Here is a 16,481-nt window from a genome sequence, read left to right as displayed (position 1 = left end):
TGGCCAATGCCACATGCCCCAGGGGGAATGAACAGAAATTCACAGGCAATTCAGAATGCCACTGTTTTAACAGTCACTTTACACAGCTCTAAATGACCCACGGAACAAGGCAAAGAATCAGGCCTGCTGATTCCAATGGAGCTACTCCTGATTTATGTTGGGGTGAGGGAGATAAGAAACACGTGCAATACGTTTTGGGGAAAACCCCACCCAGGCGCTCATCAGAATACCCGGCTCTTCTACGGCGCTTGTCACCTGGCAATCTCAAAGCGCGCTGCCAACAATGACTGCAGATGAACAAGACAGTGGCACCCTTCATCACGCAGCTATTCCTGGGGTAGTCAGCAGTTCACCCGCAAAACATCAGCTCAAATGGCAGGTGGCCAGAGAGGTCCCAAACCACAGCAAGACAAAGAGCAGTTGACACCATCCAAGCAAACTAGAATATATTAATATTTACATATCTGGTATCAGACTTTCTAGGAAGAAGACAGAGATAGAGGAAGTGGTGGAGAAACAGAGGGCTGGTTTATCACTGCTTGGGCTTCCCTTCACAATGAACTGCCCCTTCCCCCCGTTAAGAATTCCCAGGCTTAATGTGAACGCTACTGACAGTGTGTGTGATCGGAGAATGGTTCCAGGGCTCCCATGGCCATGCTGGAACCAAGGCTGGGGACCAAGCCAGCCACGGTGCAGCAGGCCCTTTTCACCAATGAAAATGTCTCTCCATAAGGAAGTGGGGTTTCTGCTGGGCTCAAGATGGACGTGGGCACCAGCAAGTGTATGGTGGGAGGAAGAAACCGCTAGCATTCACCCTCCTGGCTTGAATTAAACACAAGCCCAAATGAGCCCACTGAGGCTAAAAGGATGGCGCAGAAGGAAACCAACCCCCGACACTGGTTATATGGCCCCAAACTGCTGGAGACCAGATGCTGGTCTCAGAAGCACCCATGTATATCCAGAATGACTCCAGCGGAGACGTTCCAGCTTTCTACACTGATGAGAACACAGCTGCTCTGCGTTTACAGCCTGGCCCTGATTCAGTGCCTAGAGCGCCTCTATTGAAACCAAAACAAGACTTGGAATCTGCCATGTAGTCAGCAATGCTACTTGGGATTGATGCTCCAGGCTGGATCCTCCAGCCCAGTAGCTAGCCCGGCGTGTCTGCGCTGAAGTCAACGGAGCTACATCGGATTTGCAGAGCGGATCAGATTCACCAATGCGTTACTCCAGTTTTATGCACTAGCTCCATGCAGATCAATGGAGTCACACCAGGGTAAGACTGGAGAGGGCGGCACTAGTGAATGAGGATCTCTATCTCCACTGTAGTTACTCTGGATTTACACCAGTGTTACTGAGCCCAGAATGTAGCTCTTGTATTCTTTCCCCATAGTACCTTCTGCAGGGAATGCTGCTAGGACAAGGAGGGGAGAGACTGATTTGGCTGGATCCAGGTAGAAAAATTAAAAATCTTTATCCTCAGCTGGTGTGAATGGGCCAGGCTGTGTGGATTTCAGGATTGCTTTACAGCAGCTCAGGTCTGGCCCGGTGAATTGAACTGCTTCTTGCACTTTTACTATACAGTTGAGGTTTAAGGGAACAATTTATCAGGTGGGATAGTTTCAAAGTGGGACAGAGGCAGTTTAGTTGCTTTGTTCTCCGGGGGCTCATTTCACTTCCTTTGCTTCTACAATTGGGGGCTCGTTCAGTTTGTTGGATCCTGTAAACAGCCCAGAAACGAGCCACCTCCTAACGCTCCCAGCCGAGAGCTCCCCTCAAAGCAGCAGTGGCAGCCTGATTCCTAGGCGCCTAGCTGCTGCGGGGCCCGGGTGAAATTCACTCCTCTGCAGAGAGCCTGCCCAGCGCCTATATACCGAGTCCTGCTCATCACAGGAATGTAAGTGGGATTTCAATGGCGCAGGGGTGTGGGGCTGGTGCGCCACGCAGGAGTGGATTTCACACCCACCCCTGCCCCGAATCCTCTTTTCAAATCTAATCGAGGGCCAGATCCTGTGAGTTTCCAACATTCCTCTCCATCTAGGATCAGAACCTCAATCTGGGTCCCAGAGGTGCCCAAATTCAGCCCCTTTGATCCACATCTGGGAACTGGGGGGGGACCTGTATGGCTCAGAACGGTAGAAGTTCTTTAGCAGGCTGCTATGAGGCAATGGAGCAGCCCTGATTCACAACAGCTGAGGATCTGCTATTACCGCTGCACTCTGGGGAACAAGCAGTGAGCTAGGAGAGGTCGGCGGCTCAGTGTGATTTCCCACCAGATCCACCCATTCGAGAGAGAGGCTCACTGAATATCAGCGAGGCCTGGAGGGAGGACAGAGCTCTCTGAGATTTGCATGCGTGCAGCAAAGGGAGGAGGAGGAGGAGGAGGAGGATTGCTGGTCTGAGTTTTGCACACAACCCTGATAAGAGAGAATCACACAGTAAGGCAGAAGGTAAAGAGTGGGAGGGGCGGAAAGGAGTCATTGGAGCATGAGCTTTGGTGGGGCTACAATCGGCCTTGCTCGGTAAGCAGCCAACAACTGCACATGGGCGAGTCTGAAACACGAGGCTAGCACTGGGCGTCCCACCGGAGCGTTGAAAGCAGCCCCCGCCGCTGAGCCCAGCATCCCACAAAGCCTGGGGAAGGGCAAGAGGCATTTGTGGGTTTCTCCTTAACGTTCCTGGCTCATAGGTGTAACGCTCACATTTGGCTGCAGCGTCCACGAGCCACGAGCTCCTTATGCTGCACCAGCCGCCGCTGCTTCACGATTCTGTCGCGACACCAACCGCTGCTTAAGGGGAAGAGGGAAAACTCAGAGCTGTAACAGGACAGAATCCTTGTTCTGTGTCTGAGCCCAAATGGGAGCCTCAGTGGGCGAGGAGATGACGTTTGCTGCTGAGCAAGGTGCTGCAATGACTCACCAATGCTCACAGCAGCTCACCAACGCTCCTGTTTGCAAAGCCCTGGGCTGTCGCACAGACAGAACGGAAGGGCTGCTGAACTCCTCCACACCGTGAGCTGTGTGCGCAGCCCTGCTGGAAGACAAGTCCAAAGCTCTTAACAGGAGGGTGGGCGGGGAGGTGCAGATCCCTTTTCCGGTTGAAAATGGGTTAAAAACACGTCAACTGAGCGACGGGTAGAGGACAAGAAGTGGGAAGAAAGGAGCCACGGGGTTGCTGAGTCTCCTCGCCTCCTGGCAGGATCCCAGACACCTTGGGGGGAAGGGAAGGGGAGTGAGAGAAGTGCCACGCCACAAGGCTCAAGTACTCAATGCTCAGCTTCCTTCACAACTTCTGGATCTTCTCTGCCACAACGATGGGGTTCTCCTTGCGGATCTTCTCAGCCGCCTCCGCCTTGTAGTCATACGGGCAGCTATGCATGTCAGAGTACCGGTGGATGGCACAGAACAGGTTCCCGCAGCGGCAGTCGAAACCTGGATAGGCGAATTCCAGAGAGACAAAGCAGAGTTAATCATGAACTATCAGGATGGGGAGGTGACACAAACAGGGCGAGAGGGTTGGCTCTTAGCACGCTCTGATGCCCCATTTATGCCTAAAAAAGATAGATTAGGCACTAACTGCCTGTGAGTCCTCTGTTGATCATCCCCTCTCCCCACCCATCCGGGGCGGCTCAGCTGCTCCCACGGAGCAGGCTTGGCCATCACTTCATTTGATTTCCTGTGACTAGGCCAGCTGTCCCAAACGGGTGGGAAAAGATTTTTAACAGGGCCTACTGCCCCTGTGCTCCCACATTCATCGGAGAGGAGGAGGGCTAGTGAACCAATCAGAAGCTAAGGTTGGAGGTCACAGCATGTCACCAGGCTTCCAATAAAGATCGAGCTTCCTGTTCTCACATTTCTGCTGACCAGGAGTCAGCTTTTTTGTGCCCCGATGGCAGGAGGAGTGGCTCAAAATACAACATGCCATGTTAGATTTACAGCACAACCCATTCAGCAAAGGGCAAACCGAAGGCAGCAGCGGCACTAGAAGCATTTGAATAACCAAAGATAATGGACTATGAGAAAATGAGTCTGTTTTGGAAACCAGTTTGCTAAAGCTCAGATAATTGAGGTTGTGCTGCATTTTGATGGATCTCGCTAAATACTAGGTAACAGCCTGGTTGCTACTTGGACATTTTAGGTTTGCTTTATCCACAGAACCGTGTTAGCTACAACTGTGTCCCATTCTGATCATTGATCCCCTTGAAAACTTTCCAGAGAACTGGGTTTTATGGCTAATGTCTCTGGTGCCTTTGGATGGAGTCAACTACACATGTGAACTACCTAAGCCTTGGAAGTCTGTCATTTAATCGTTTAGCTTTGCTCTCAGACAATGCTTTTCAAAGGTGTTTTAACCAGTACCATTATTCCAGTGTCAGTAATCTGCTCCAGTTCAGCAGCCAAGCAAAACCCCAGTCTCCTAACCTCAGTTCAGCACTTTAACCACCAGACAATGCTGCAGCCTGTAGCATCTTTCTGGAAGCACCATGCTATGGAACAATTTCCAAGACACTGGTGGGATGTATGAATTTATCCTCATGTGAGGATCCAAGGACACGAGTACTGACTTGCCTTACCCTACCCTAATACACAGAATTCTTGTGAATTACCCAATATGTTTATTCCCATAAGAAGGGGTGGGGGGTGTTCGACTTTTTAAACATGCTGGGTAAGAAAGCAGCTTCCCTTCCAAGACATCCGGTTGCCTACAGATCTGGAAAGCCTGCACAAAGAGTGTATTTTCCCTCCTCTGTGTACCTGGAGTGGACTTGCTAATAACATTTATATGATAGCGCCCAACGGCTGCAAATCGAGATCAGGGCTTCGCTGTGCCAGGCACTGCACAAACACCTCGGGCTTATCTCACGCATGGGACCTTAATGCCGGTGAAAGCAAAGGCTCGTGTGTAAATTTCATGTTGCTAATCACAGTCTACAACTAGGTTAAAGAGAAGAGCGCTCTGCTCAAACAGCGTGACCGCCGCAGCTCTGGGGTTAACTTTTTCCAGGGAAAGATTAAATGGTGGAGTAATTTGAGGGGAGTACTGTTTTTGGTAAGGAAATGTAGCCAAGTTAATTGCTTAGTGAATTTTCTTGCCTGTAACATCTTACAGGACCTGATTAATGATGCTTGCCTGGAAGAACCCTGTTACTTTTTCACCATCAAGCTCCACAGGCTCATAACGAATAGCCTGATCTTGCTTTCTCTGAACAGTTAGAGTCCAGTTGATTTTCAGCAGCAGGCAGGGGGCTGGGAGGATTTTCAAGTGCTCATTCCTTGCCTAACTTTGCCCCTGTTATTCTCAGTGGGGATTTGACCACTGACTTCAACAGAACCAGGCCAACACCGAGTGCTTTTGAAAAACCCAGCCTAGAGCATCAGTCCCATGTTACACTGATCATGGTTATTACATTAGTGGCTAAGGACCAACCAAAAAGGGAGCCCCACTGGGCCAGGCGCTGTAGAAACCCAGAGTAGCAGACAGTCCCTGGGGTATGTTGGGAGTCGCTGGTAGATGGGACCCTAGGCTGAACAAAAGACTGACTGACTATACCACGGCTGAAGGGTAGAGGGCCCAGCCAGCTGGCAAGTCAAGCTCCCTCTTTCCAAGGAACGGCTGTATATGTAAGTGAAGGGAGTACTAGGGAACGGTGCAGAACTGACAGCCCTGGAGAATGAAGAACCGGTACCAGCAGGGCAAGCCCTCCCTTTCCTTGCCCCTCTGACAATGTGCCTCACTGGACCTCAGACTCCTAGACCGGGGTAGGCAACCTATGGCACGTGTGCCAAAGGCAGCACAAGAGCTGATTTTCAGTGGCACTCACACTGCCCAGGTCCTGGCCACCGGTCCAGGGGGCTCTGCATTTTAATTTAATTTTCAATGAAGCCTCTTAAACATTTTAAAAATCTTATTTACTTTACATACAACAATAGTTAGTTATATATTATAGAATTATAGAAATGAGACCTTCTAAAAACATTAAAATGTATTACTGGCACACGAAACCTTAAATTCGAGTGAATAAATGAAGAATTGGCACACCACTTCTGAAAGGCTGCCAACCCCTGTCCTAGACTTTACAGCCAGAAGGGACCATCGTGATCATCTACTCTGACCTCCTACACATCGCAGGCTGCAGAACCTCACCCACCCACTCCTGAATTGACCTCTGGTTGAGTTACTGACATCCTCAAATCATGGCTTAAAGGCTTCAAGTTACAAAGAATCTACTGTTTAAACTTCCAAGTGACCCGTGACCCGTGCTGCAGAAGGTGGCGAAACCCCTCCAGGATCTCTGCCAAACTGACCTGGGGGGAACTTCCTTCCTGACCCCAAATATGGCGCTCAGCTAAATCCTGAGCATGTGGGCAAGCCCCAGCAGCCAGACACCTGAGCAAGGATTCTCCGTAGTAACTCAGAGCCCTTCCCACCTAGTGTCCCATCACCAGCCGCTGGAGAGATTTGCTGCTAGCAGTCGCAGATCGGCTACACGCCACGGTAGGCAGACTCATCATCCCATCCCCTCCAGAAAAACTTATCAAGCTCAGGCTTGAAGACAGTTAAGATTTTTTGTCCCCACCACTCCCCTTGGAAGGCTGTTCCAGACCTGGACTCCCAGTGAATGAATTCCAAACATCCCTATTTTGCAAAATAAATGTGTAGATACTGTGACAGGGTCAGGCCAAATGGATACAGGAGAGTGTTCCTTTGGAGTACTGGGACGTGACTGCTGAAAACCCCTCCTCCCTCCTAGGGAGAGGCCACTAAACCCACCACTCCTCAAAAACACTGAGAGAGCCGGTGGTCGTTGCCCAGAGGAACTCTGCCTGGATACATGAACGGACGGAGGATCGGAAACTGGCCCCACATTGGAAATAGGCCCCACATACAGGAGAGTGTTAGAAGGCAGATATATTAGTCCCAGAATTAAGTAGATCCCTTTTCCCTGGGTAAGGTAACAGGGTCAGTTCCAGAACAAGCAGGAACTTGCTGGAACCAATTAAGGCAGGCAGGCTAATTAGGACACCTGGAGCCAATTGAGAAGAAACTGCTAGAATCAGTTAGGACAGGCTGGCTAATCAGGGCACCTGAGTTTAAAAAGGACCTCACTTCAGTTTATAGTGTGCAGGTGAGGAGCTGGGAGCAAGAGGCACTAGGAGCTGAGTGGGAAGGTGTATTGCTGGAGAATTGAAGAGCACAAGCATTATCAGACACCCGGAGGAAGGTCCGGTGGTGAGGATAAAGAAGGTGTTTGGAGGAGGCCATGGGGAAGTAGCCCAGGGAGGTGTAGCTGTCACATAGCTGTTCCAGGAGGCACTATAGACAGCTGCAGTCCACAGAGTCCTGGGCTGGAACCTGGAGTAGAGGGCGGGCCCGGGTTCCCCCCAAACCTCTCAACTCCTGATCAGACACAGGAGAAATTGACCTGGACTGTGGGTTCTACCAGAGGGGAAGGTCTCTGGGCTGCTCCCTGACCCACATGGTAAATCTCTGAGGCAAACAAACATGCCAATAAGTGCAGGACCCAACAAGACAGGAGGAACTTTGTCATAATACATTCTTATATTACCCAAGCTTCCCTATAGCCGGTCTTAACTGAGTTCAACTTGTGCCCAGGCCTTGTCTGTCCTTCGCCACATCCACAAGCTGCATGAGGCTCACATTTCCTCAGTGGCCTCTCAGCATTAGGGAGAAAGTACAAAGGGCTTAAAAAAATCCACACACATACTTGCCTCCTTCTCTGGCAAGCCAGGGGTCTAGCGCATCACTTTAGCTTTCCCCTGAAATACACAGACCAAGGTTTTCCGGAGTGACTAGAAATTTTAGGTACCGCCATTTCTGAGGATCCAACTTGCGAGATCTTAAAAGGGCCTGATTTTCAGAGGGTGGGTATGAGGCCCTTTCTGAAGATCAGACCCTTTTAAAATGTCTCAAATAGGGTACCCAACTACTGAGGCACCCACAATCACCAGCTGTCCTCCCAATTCTGCAGAAAGCCAGCCCCATTGCCTTTGCTTCTGCACGAAGCTTTGCCGGGCAGCAGCGGAGCAAAACTGAGAGGTGCTGCTCAGCTTGCTATTGGAATGCTCAGAGCAGCAAGGAAACAGATGAGAATTGTGTCACTTGCACCCTGCCACTGCTTGGGAAAGTTAAGGCTGTGGGTTCAGTATTGTTCAAAGGACAGCATCTTGCCGACCAATTCGCCCACATTTCTCATGATACCAACACATCCCTCAGAAATTTCACCTCTAAACACTGACCCACTCCAACTCTGCTTATCTTGTGAAATCAGAGAAGATCACAGAACCAGGGGATATGACTGTATGCTTACGAAACCCTACAATAACGTCTGAAAACCAAAACCACCTCAAGGATTCAAAAATCAGCTTTCCCTAAAGCAGGCAGGTGCCGTTCTTGGCCACAGACGGCTTTCCCCGTTACGTCTTACCAGTTAGCCCGATCTTCTTCCGGCAAGTAAAACAGCGATTCTTTTTCTGTTTGGGTTTTTCTGAAGTCTTCTCACCCTCAGCAGAGTTCTGGGATATTTCAAGGAGGGTCTCTGGGACAAAGAGAGGAGGGAAGAATTTCCTTACCTCCCTTCCACACCAGGGAACATTTCTATGTATTGTTTTTGTTACATTAGCACCTAGAGGCCCTAATGGAGATTGGGACCGCACTGTGCTAGGAGCTGTACATATGTACAGCGAGATAAAATACCCAGCCTAAAGAGCTTACCATCTAGACAACATAGAAAGGGGAGAGAGATTATCTCCATTTTACAGGCAGAGAATTGAGGCAAAGAGATCACATGACTTGTCTGAGATCCAGATCTCTCGAGTCCCAGTTCAGGGCTTTAGCTTAGTTAAATAAATGAATGGTCACACTTCCACAGCATGTTTCACCTGTAGATCTCACAATGCTTTACACACGTAAGTAAGCCCCACTATCCCATCTCTACTGGTGGGAACCCTGAGGCTCTAAGAGCCAGGTTTTCAAAGGTATTTAGAAATCGCTGGATCTCCAAAAGCACCTAAGCAGGCTGGCACCTGTCTCCCATTGAGATCCATGGGAGTTCGGTGCCTAACCAGCCTAGGCACTTTGGAAACTCCCACTAGGCACTTATCTGCATCTTCAGGTGCCTAAACACCTTAGAAAATCTAGCCCTAGAAGACGAAGGCTACATCTACACTGTAGCTGGGGGTGTGATCTGTGGCTTGTGCAGACGTACCCACACTAGCTTTAACCTCGTTAGCTCACTGAAAACAGCCAGAAGGATGCAGTGGCGTGAACTTCAGTGCAGGCAGCACAAGCAAGTACACACCCCAAAGGTAGGGACGACTTGTGAAGCCCACGCTGTCACATACTCAAGTCTGCTGATCTAGCAAGCTAGCTGAAGTGCAGCTAGTGCAGGTACATCTACATGAATGGCAAATCATCCCCCCCGCTGCAGCGCAGACCTACCTTCAGCAGTGACTTTGCTGATGATCATGCAATGAGTCAGTGGCCAGGAACAGAAGCCAGGTCTCTCAAGTCCCTGCCCAGTGCTTTTTCCATCAGACTAGGCTACCTCTGTCTTTGCGCCACTTGCCAGAAACCACCACCAGCCTCACCTACTCTTTCCAAGTTCTTGCCCTGCGCCCATAAGAAAAGGACTCCCGTCACCATACTTGAGCCAATGGTTCAATCTGGCAGCAGGATTTACTTCCTTTTATGGCCATCAACACTCCATTTTAAAATAAAGCATTTGTACAAGAACAAATGGGTGGTGTGGGTTAAATAACTGTAGCTTCAGACTGCAGGAGAGCATCTCCATGGCAGCATGTGGTGCCGTTATGGCTCCAAATCAACTGTAACAGATCAACCAGAAGCTACTCCCTACTTAGCACTGACACTTGCACTTCTCCACTGTACAAACATCTCTGTGAGGCATGCGGGTATTAATGTGGTCATTTCACAGATCAATAAAGTGAGGAATGCAACAGAGCGAGTCACCAGTATAGCCAGAAATAGAACCCAGGAGTCCCATTTCCTAGTTCTCTGCCATTAACCTGCACTGGATCGACCACCACTCGTCCCCCGAGAAAAGCGGAATAGAACTGCAGCATGCAGCCAGCTAGAGGAGCACACCAGGCAGTGGGTTGCTTCCAGGTGTTCTGACATTTAAAAAGACAGAAATCATGGAAGATTATTTGGCTGCCAGGTATCTGAAGGTTGGTGGCTAGTCAGTTCTCAGCCCAGAGTGTGATCTATTAGGCTTTGTCCTCAGGCAATGAGGAAACTGCCCTTCCAACGCTTTCCGCTAGATCTTAGCTACAGATCTTCCCTGTGTTCCTGGCTAGTATTCTATTTGCTGCTTAAAACTGGATTGCCATTTATACTCGTGCCAAGTCTTGATTAGCTAACTACCTGATGAGGAAGATGCTGATGAGGTTTCGTCTGTGCTAATGTATCCAACTGTCTCGCTGCTGGTATCCTCTCTGGATATGCTCATGGCCGTCATCTGATGGGTCACAGGAGTCTGAGTGCTGGGAGCATTAACAACAAACAAACAGAAATATTTTCCTCAGATGAGCAGTTACGCGAGATGCATCTTCAGCCCACAAAATTAACTTCATTACATACACAGAAAGCACAGCGGCACGGTAGGTCAATCATTTAAACCTCTCTTCTCTGGAGACTTGGGTTCATGTTTCTCTTAGGACTCAAATGGAATGAATTTGTGATGATCTCAGCCTCCCTCCTCCCCGCTACATCCCAAAGCCATGGACATGAATCACGGTCCATAGAGAGAGATCCAGGACTGGAACAGCTACTGGTGAGGACTGCATGGCTATGGCAGAGCTGAGCGAGAATAGCAGGGGTGGTGTGAATTATGAAGCAGCTGGGACAAACTGGGATTTGAATACAGCAGGTGTTTTGGATTCCGGCTAGGGTGCACAAGCAGAGCTGTGTGCATACAAACTTGTATTTACTATATTTGTAAGTTGTATTTACAACTTCTATTTACTACACCTTAGTATTCTAGGTCAGAAATCCACCTGATTTTTCTCCCTCAAAGAGTCTGAGCCCTGGATTTTTTTCCTTCCATTTATTAAAGTCTGTTTCAGACATATCTGTATCATTGGTTTTGAATTTAATACTATCTGGAGCCTTTGAAAGCTATGAGCAGAATTCAACCCAGGGTGAAGAGCACTGGGCCATCAATGGAATTACAGTGGGGATGGATTTGATCCGGTGGGTTTTTTAGTCCAGCTAGAAAAGAGGCAAGGTCAGTTTCTCTCTTTTATCAACAGTTCCTTCCAATCAGAAGCTGGGTTGGCCACCCCTGCATTCAGCCGCTGAAGTGAACATACCCAGGAAGTCAGCTCCCTCAATCAAGTTAAGGACAGGACTCTGCTGAACTTTACAGCAATGTACTGGAGAAAATAGGTCTGAGTCTCCTGTCTCATTCCAGCCCTCTGGGGGTTTTCTAGAACGCCCATCACCCGTGCATCCAGGTGCTGCACTGGTAAATTAGCTATACATAGGGAGGTCTATTGTGGACATCACAAAGTATTTTATTCTTCTCATTCACAGCATTTTTACACCAATATAGTTAAACTGACATCAATGTAATTACTCTTTACATCAGCCTGAGAGGGGAATCAGGCCCTGTGGCTTGTCTGTACAGCCAGGATGCTCCTCTGAAATGAAGCAGGTGGGGAGGAAAAGGATCAGCAAAGCTCCAAGCAGCGGGGGCACGGGGGTGGAAGGACACTCACAGCTGTATGCCTTTTCATACCAGACCCCACATGTCAGCTAGTCACCTTTGGGGCACTAGAAGTTTAGAGGCTGGCCCTGCTGTCAGAGAGGTGAACACTGAGTCGGTGACCTCTTTAGATCCAGACTGTTTTACAAAAGCTAATCAGCTGCAAGGCAGAGAATAAAAGCCTCTCTCCTGGTCCCACAGCTATTGCCGATAGATCCGCATAGAGTTTCTTGCCCCTACCTGGTTTTAACATCTTCAGGCGTCGGGTCTCCCTCTGTGCCCTGTCCTGGGATGGAATCTGAAGCCGCGGGGCTGTTGCTGGGACCACTTGCTGCTAAGACAAAACCCCACATTCCCAGTGAACTCTCAGAAACATCAGCAAGCCGCACAGGCATTAACCAGTAGCCAAAGGGACAGCAGGCAAGGCTCAGGAATGAATTCCTGATTCACTTGGTGTCCTTCAGACCCAGGATCACATAACCCTTCTCACTAACTCAAGCGGTTTTTGCCACAAGAGCCAAAGGGATCATCCATGGAGGTTTTGGCTGCTCCTCAGGCTTTGACAGATGATGAAGAGAACATATCCACAAAGGTTCAGAGTGCAAATCACCCTCAACTCCCATTGGCTTCAATGGAAGGCTGTTCAGCTCCCCACAGGCCTCTTCTTTGAGAGTCCGCCTCTCAGTTTCTTGGTACTGAGAAACCAAGCTGCCCCATTCTCCACCTCAAGACAGACATGACCTTTGAAAGGGCCCTTAAAGGGACACTGCAGGCACCTACGTTACCTAGAACCCAAATGTTATTTTGCCACTGCTTAAAGCCAAAGGACCAGATTCTCAGCTGCTGTAAACCAGCGTCATTCCACTAGCTACAAAAGAAACAATGATTTACACCGGCTGAGGATCTAAACCAAACTCTTTAGTGAATTCTCTAATCCTCCTTAAGGAATAACCACCTCCTTAGTGTACCATCCCCTGCAGTGAAATCAAGTACAGCATTGCTATGCTGGGGATAAAAATATACAAGGGATTTATCAGGCATCTCTCACGTTGCCATCTAAGTACCTGTACACTTAGTGTCTGCACAAGCCCACAGAGGGGTGAATCCTGCTAATGATGGGAAGAGCAGAGTTTGTCTTCACAGCTGCCTCTCTGTTCAGTCACACGTCTAATGTGTTTAGTAGCAAGGATCAGATCTTTAATTTCACTTCCCTGGCTTGTCAGCACTATTGAGATGAGAAAACTAGACAACCCAAGTGGCCAGTTTCATCCCTGGTGCCATTTCACTGACTTCAATGAGTTTGCACCGGGGATGAATCTGGCCCGGTGTCTCTGGTGGTAACTGGGGAGCTCAAGGAGCAGCTGAACAGCATTGAGTCTCACTGTCAGAACATGCAGCATACTGGAGCGTGATGAATGGGAGCAAGGTCTAATGAACAACTTGGATTAGGGTGGATACAACTAAGGTAGTGCAGGGATTGTGGGATCCTGGCTTATATGCCGAGGCAGAGACCTCTCAGATCGGCTGAGAGGCAGCGCTACATTTCATCCGTTCTGTCCTGGCTTCATAAAATATCATGCACTCAGACTTCCAATCAATGGACTTTCCTGTACCTGGGGGGCTTATCCGGCCACTGCTCTGCTGCCTCTGTAGATACTCTTTATAGCAAACTGAGCACATCCCATTAGTCCGGGGGCTGCCGTAGAATCCACAGCCGGTGGTACACAGCATAGGCACCTGTGTTTGATTAGTCTCCTGAGCCATTGTCTCTCCTCCAACTATAAAGCAGGAACAAGAAAGACACAGCAGTTACATATCCGTGGGACATTTTCTTGTACTCTATGGCTGACCAGGAAGAAAATGCACAAAGGACCCCAAGAGAGGTGTGATCTTGTGCAATTTTACTCTCCTACACTCATGCACAAGTGTTTGCTAGATCGGTGCCCTTGCCAACCCTGCAAGCCAGATTCACAAGTGGCCTCGTCCTGCATCACTAATGTCAAAAGAAGCAGGATTATAAGTAGTCCCTACTCACGCAAGTAGGCCTACTAAAGTCACTGGATACCTGCATGAGTAAGGACTACTTGTGCAAGTAAGAGCTGCATGATCAGGTCCCAAATATCAATCAAAAATTCCCTTACATGTGTTAGTAGCAGCTCCCTCGATCTCTAAATCAAAGCATTTAAATGGACCATACTTGGGTGGGTTAGTTACATTTTGCACTTTTACAGTTTTCATTTTCATTTATAGCAAGTTTTTCTTTCTGGTTCTCTGGCACTAGCCCAAGGCTGTGATCTCTAACCTAGAAAATATTGAAAGAGAATGTTTAAATCCAAACAAATATCTGTGTTCTCTGATCAACTGCTTTGAACCATGATGGGAGTGGGCTATGAATGTAAATAAGAGAGAATGCCTATTATTACTAGATTTTGTAAAACCCTTAACACACACAGTTTTTGGCAAGTCTTGTGTTGTTTTTAAAACTCACCCTCAAACTATTTTCACACCTGTGCAGTTTCACTTTCAAATGTGCTGCATTATTCATGTTCCCACTGAATTATTTTAAGGAAAAACCATAAGTAACAGCTCCTGGTAGTAAAATGCAGTGAGATGGAAAGAGATGAAAAAATTGGACACAACCTATAGCACAGATTATAAATTATTCCTATTGCGTGGGCGAGATTCTGCGTCTGTTATGCTGTTGTAAATCTGTAGTAAATTCACTGATCTCAGGGTCGTTATTCTAGATTTACACTGGTTAAAGGGCAGCTCAGAATCTGGCCCCAAGCTACTCACAGTACAATAAAATAATAGTGATCCTGTGGAAGCAAAGCCTTTAAAAATTCCAACAGGAAATTCCACTCTGCCCTTGCCAAAGCTTTCAGAGAGAGGCGGGCAACAACTTTCTCCAAGCCCACAGATGTCTCTCCATGTGAAGAGTGCATGTTAGAACTCTGTAGGTTATGGGGTGGATCAGCTGGTGGGAGGGGAGCAGAGCACTGTCCTTAGCAAGCATGTGGCATTTCTTCAGCACGCCCCCACAGAAGTTACTGCTGCTTCATTCAGCTTGATGGAAAGATCCCAACAGCCCTGAAAGAGCCATGTGCCTGCAAAACCTTCCCCTAAGGGAACAAGCGTTGGGAACAAGGAACATTTCCCCTCCTGTGAGGTTTTCTGTGGGAGGGAAAATGATTCAGCTCTTACTAGCTCACTCCTCTTTGTCTGTAGATGGGTGATTAGAGTTTCTTTAATATTACCCTGCAGCTTTCCTTAACACAGCACTGATTGGCATTCCCCATGCCCTGCAGGCTACGCTTCCCATCAAACACGTAAACTCTACGTTCAGATAAACCTCCTCCACACTTGACTATCTAGATGTTGCCCCGTGGATGAGATTAACTCAACTCACCCCGGGAATACTGTAGCAAAGCCCAGGAATATGAGAGGACCTGGATGCAACAACAGTCCTTTTCACCCTCATTTTTTAAAGTGGCCTCTAATTTCAGGCACCCCAACAACAGCTGCCTCTTTTGAATATAAAATCCTTTTGTCCAACGGTACTTGGGGGAATTACATAGAAGTGACAATGACAACAGTACAATAGTCATGCTATGAAAGCAGATCAAATGCAAAAAAACAAAGTAGCAGGATCCAAATGGCAGGTTATACTGAGGAGCCAAATGTGATCAAAGCAGGATACAGCACTGCAACAGAGGTATGTTCACAAGGAGAGAGCGTTGGCAAGGATTTGGAGAGGGGAGCAAATTCCCCAGTCACCTCACCTCATCCTGGCATGATGTGACTATCCCTGAAAGGTCTAATTCTCTCCCCTCATTGCCATCATGCCCTTTGTCCTGAGCCAGCAGCTTTGTGCAAAGAGGCCTGGGGAGGCTCCTGTGCTGCTGTCACTAAGGAAGGGGTTGATACACCAAAAGCATCACTCCCTAGCAGAGGTCAGGGTCCAGTCATCAGAATGAACCTGACCCACTGCCCAGCTTGCTGGTGCTTCTCTCCCATGCTGGCTCCTGGATTAAACACACCCCACCCAAAGAACTGGGCCCTTTTCATATTGCAGTACCGAGCCTGTAGAAGAAATCACCTTAGCTCAAGAACTGCTCCAGCTGTTGCTTCCTGACTGGGGCAGACGTCACCCCCTATGAGCTGCCTTCTGGCAGGGAGAACAGGGCAACAAAAATCCAACCTAAAAATAAGGGATAAAAGTTAATGTCACAAAACACACACACCAAAGGGGATCACTCGTAAAAGCCCTTCTATGGATAAAAACTGCAGCGTGTGGACATGTGTGTAGGGCAGGTGGACAACAGAGATAAGTACTTTAATCTGTGGATCCAGAGTTTATTCCCCACAGGCTACTCACATGGCTCTGAGTCTATGATGCCTTTGTAGCGCTCTGGGACACATAGTGCATTTTGTTTTGGGTTGTGCAACACACAGCGTACGTTTATGGGGCTACAGAAACGCTTGGTGGCGACAGGGGCGTGGAGGCATCAACACTGTGCTTGGCAAACAGAAGAGGAATGGGGAGGGCTGTACTTTTTAAAGCCAATCCATCATTGGGGAGGTTAAAATGGCCCCATTTAAAGGAGTTGATTAACGATGTCAGTTTATTTTCAGTCACAAGTTCCCTCAACCTTTTGGGGAGAGACGCGTGGCCCAGTGGTAAAGACAAAGCAAAGGGAAGTCAGAACTAGGGAGTTCTAGTCACAGATGTGGG

General features: G+C 48.4%; 1 protein-coding gene across 2 annotated transcripts; it reads right to left on the bottom strand.

Annotated features, from left to right (window-relative positions):
* Window positions 1-424: 424 nt before the first annotated feature.
* On the bottom strand, window positions 425-15,937 carry LOC115638564 (AN1-type zinc finger protein 5-like). 2 transcript variants are annotated; one of them, XM_030540297.1, is made up of 6 exons: window positions 15,846-15,937; window positions 13,360-13,524; window positions 11,987-12,080; window positions 10,405-10,523; window positions 8,447-8,557; window positions 425-3,431 (listed from the first exon to the last, which is right to left on the bottom strand). In XM_030540297.1, the coding sequence occupies exons 2-6, from the start codon at window positions 13,508-13,510 to the stop codon at window positions 3,283-3,285; spliced, it is 624 nt and encodes a 207-aa protein (XP_030396157.1). In that variant the 5' UTR covers window positions 13,511-13,524; window positions 15,846-15,937; the 3' UTR covers window positions 425-3,282. The 2 variants fall into 2 exon arrangements, with proteins under 2 accessions (XP_030396157.1, XP_030396158.1); XM_030540298.1 differs by having other exon boundaries at window positions 11,987-12,077.
* Window positions 15,938-16,481: the final 544 nt, after the last annotated feature.

Source organism: Gopherus evgoodei, chromosome 22 (genome assembly GCF_007399415.2).
Source record: "Gopherus evgoodei ecotype Sinaloan lineage chromosome 22, rGopEvg1_v1.p, whole genome shotgun sequence".
NCBI classification, from domain to species: Eukaryota; Metazoa; Chordata; order Testudines; family Testudinidae; genus Gopherus; species Gopherus evgoodei.
Note: the sequence above shows the minus strand (reverse complement) of the source record. Positions and strands in the feature narration are given on the sequence as shown.